Here is a 2,393-nt window from a genome sequence, read left to right as displayed (position 1 = left end):
GTCCATAAACCATTTCATTTTCTTTGAGTTGGTTCAGCCCCCCTAGATGTAGATGGCCTAGGATTTTGTGCCAAGTCCAAGTAGAGTGTGATACACTTGCTTTCAAAGCAATATGATTATTAGGTAATAGTGCCAAGGGATAGAATCTATTCCTCTTCATCTCCACTTTGATGACAAGACTATCCAGTGAGGAACTGTCAAAGATGCGGCACATTTTTCCCCCAAATAGCAAATAGTAATCGTGCTCATCCATCTGTCCCACACTCAGCAAGTTTTCCTTCAACCCAGGTAGGTACATTAATTTTTTTAATGTGCTTTCTACCTTTGCTAGTGTCAATCACTAGAGTTCCCATTCCAGCTACATCCATAAGCTTTCTAGTGGGCATTTGTACCTTGCCAATCACGTTTGTTCTTATATCAACTAGCAGCTTCTTATTTCCAATCATGTGATTGCTGCAACCACTGTCTATATACCATTCACCATTAGCACTTGCTCCAGAGATGGTACTATTGACATAAAACAGATTTCCTATCACTTCCACTTGGTTTGCACATTTAGCCTTCTGCACATTCTTACTTGCAGTGCATTCTCTAGCCCAATGTCCAAATCTGTCACAATTGTAACACTTAGGCTTTCCTTTATGCCTGCATTCACCAAAATGGAACTTAGAACATACTTTGCACTGTGGCTTTGCCCCTTCTTGATTCACTGATGGTGATGAACCCTGTGCAGAATTGGTCTGCTAAAACTTAGACTTTGATTCCCATGGCTTGCCCTTAGGATTCCAATTCTTTTGGAATTTAGATGAACTAGACTGAGTGCCACCCTTGTTCAGACCTTTTGGACTCACCGAAAATAAGGCAAAGGCCTTCTCAGCTGTATCAACGTTATGCAACTCAAACTGTTGTTCTTGACTCTTCAATATTGCAATAACCTCCTATAGTTCTACAGTTTCTAAACTTTTTGTATTCTCAATTGCCAAAGAGATAGGATCATAAACCTTACTTAGACTGATCAGAACCTTTTGGACAAGCCTCTCATTGGAGAGAGTCTCACCAAAGGTTTTCATCTAATTAATCAGCTCATTCAACCGAGTGAGATAAACAGATAAGGATTCATTGTCACGCATTCTAGTGTATTCAAATTCACGTATGAGGTTTTGGAGTTTTACCGATCTCACGTGGTCACTGTCGTGATATTCTCCATATAGCAGCTCCCATGCCATCTTAGCAGAGTCAGCATTAGCAATACGGGGGAAGATTTGGTCAGAAACAACATTTTGAATGATGCCCAAAGTCTTTGCATCCGTCATGAAGATGGCTGCCATTTTTCCATCATCGTCATCTTCTGAAGCTTGCTCAGTCGTCTTCTTCTTCTTCGAATCAAGGATTGGAATTCCCTTCTCAACCACATTCCACAACCCATATGACGTGAATATGGTTACCATCTTGATTCTCCAGAACTCATAGTTCTCACCGGAGAAGATTGGAGTTCTTACTTCTGAACTTCCAGATCCAGCCATCTCTGATCTCAGGTAAGCCACGAACAAGCTGATTTTTTAGGTTTCAACGAACTTCAGCAATTTCACAGAACTTCGATTGAGCTCTGATGTAGCTCGATTGCACATATTTACAATGCCCAGACTCAATAGAACGAACCTGGCTCTGAGGCCATGTTAGAGTTTTGTAGTCTTGTTGGGTTATGGAATGCTCTGGAGAAAACGAAGGAAGAATACAAGAATACGCAGACAGAAAAGAATGAGAATGATATGCTTCTCTCAATCTGAGAATGCAGAGAGAGAAAGGTATATTTTCTTATCTGTAGAATGAGCACACAAAACGTGTACTTCATGACTGTTTGCCTTAGCTGGATACACACAAGCATTATATTGTATCTCAGCCATTCATTTAGCTATATTAAGATCTCTACATGTGGCTTATTTGAGCCTTACATTTTGGAGCCTTTCACCTGCCATTCTAGAGACTAAGTGCATTCACTATTATAGTATACTTATGCTAATCTGCCCATTTACTTATAGTTCTACAGCGAAGAGGAGAGGGGCAGCCAAGGTGGTCAAATTGGTTTAATGTTATTTTATTAACTTTGATCAATGACTTCCTATGCAGGCTTGTGTGCTATGAAAACCAACTCAATTTGCATGCCAAGAAGTGTGCCACCCAAAGATAATATGCTAGTGGCCAATTAAAGAACTTCAACATATCCATGAAGCAATATGATGAAGGAAGAAGTGCAACTAGCACAAGAAGAAAAGAACTGAAAAGAATGCATGAAGTACCACACCCATGCCAAAAGAAGAAAGGAAAAGAAGTATGGGATGGAAGCGAACAAGAAGAAATTGAGTTCACATGCTTGTGAGGTGTCATCCACTCCA

General features: G+C 40.2%; 1 protein-coding gene across 1 annotated transcript; it reads right to left on the bottom strand.

Moving 5' to 3' along the window:
* Positions 246 to 1,523, bottom strand: LOC109948689. The gene is made up of 4 exons (XM_020562386.1): positions 1,173 to 1,523; positions 1,002 to 1,070; positions 751 to 917; positions 246 to 645 (listed from the first exon to the last, which is right to left on the bottom strand). The coding sequence occupies exons 1-4, from the start codon at positions 1,521 to 1,523 to the stop codon at positions 246 to 248; spliced, it is 987 nt and encodes a 328-aa protein (XP_020417975.1).

This window comes from Prunus persica, chromosome G4 (genome assembly GCF_000346465.2).
Source record: "Prunus persica cultivar Lovell chromosome G4, Prunus_persica_NCBIv2, whole genome shotgun sequence".
Lineage (NCBI taxonomy): Eukaryota > Viridiplantae > Streptophyta > Magnoliopsida > Rosales > Rosaceae > Prunus > Prunus persica.
Note: the sequence above shows the minus strand (reverse complement) of the source record. Positions and strands in the feature narration are given on the sequence as shown.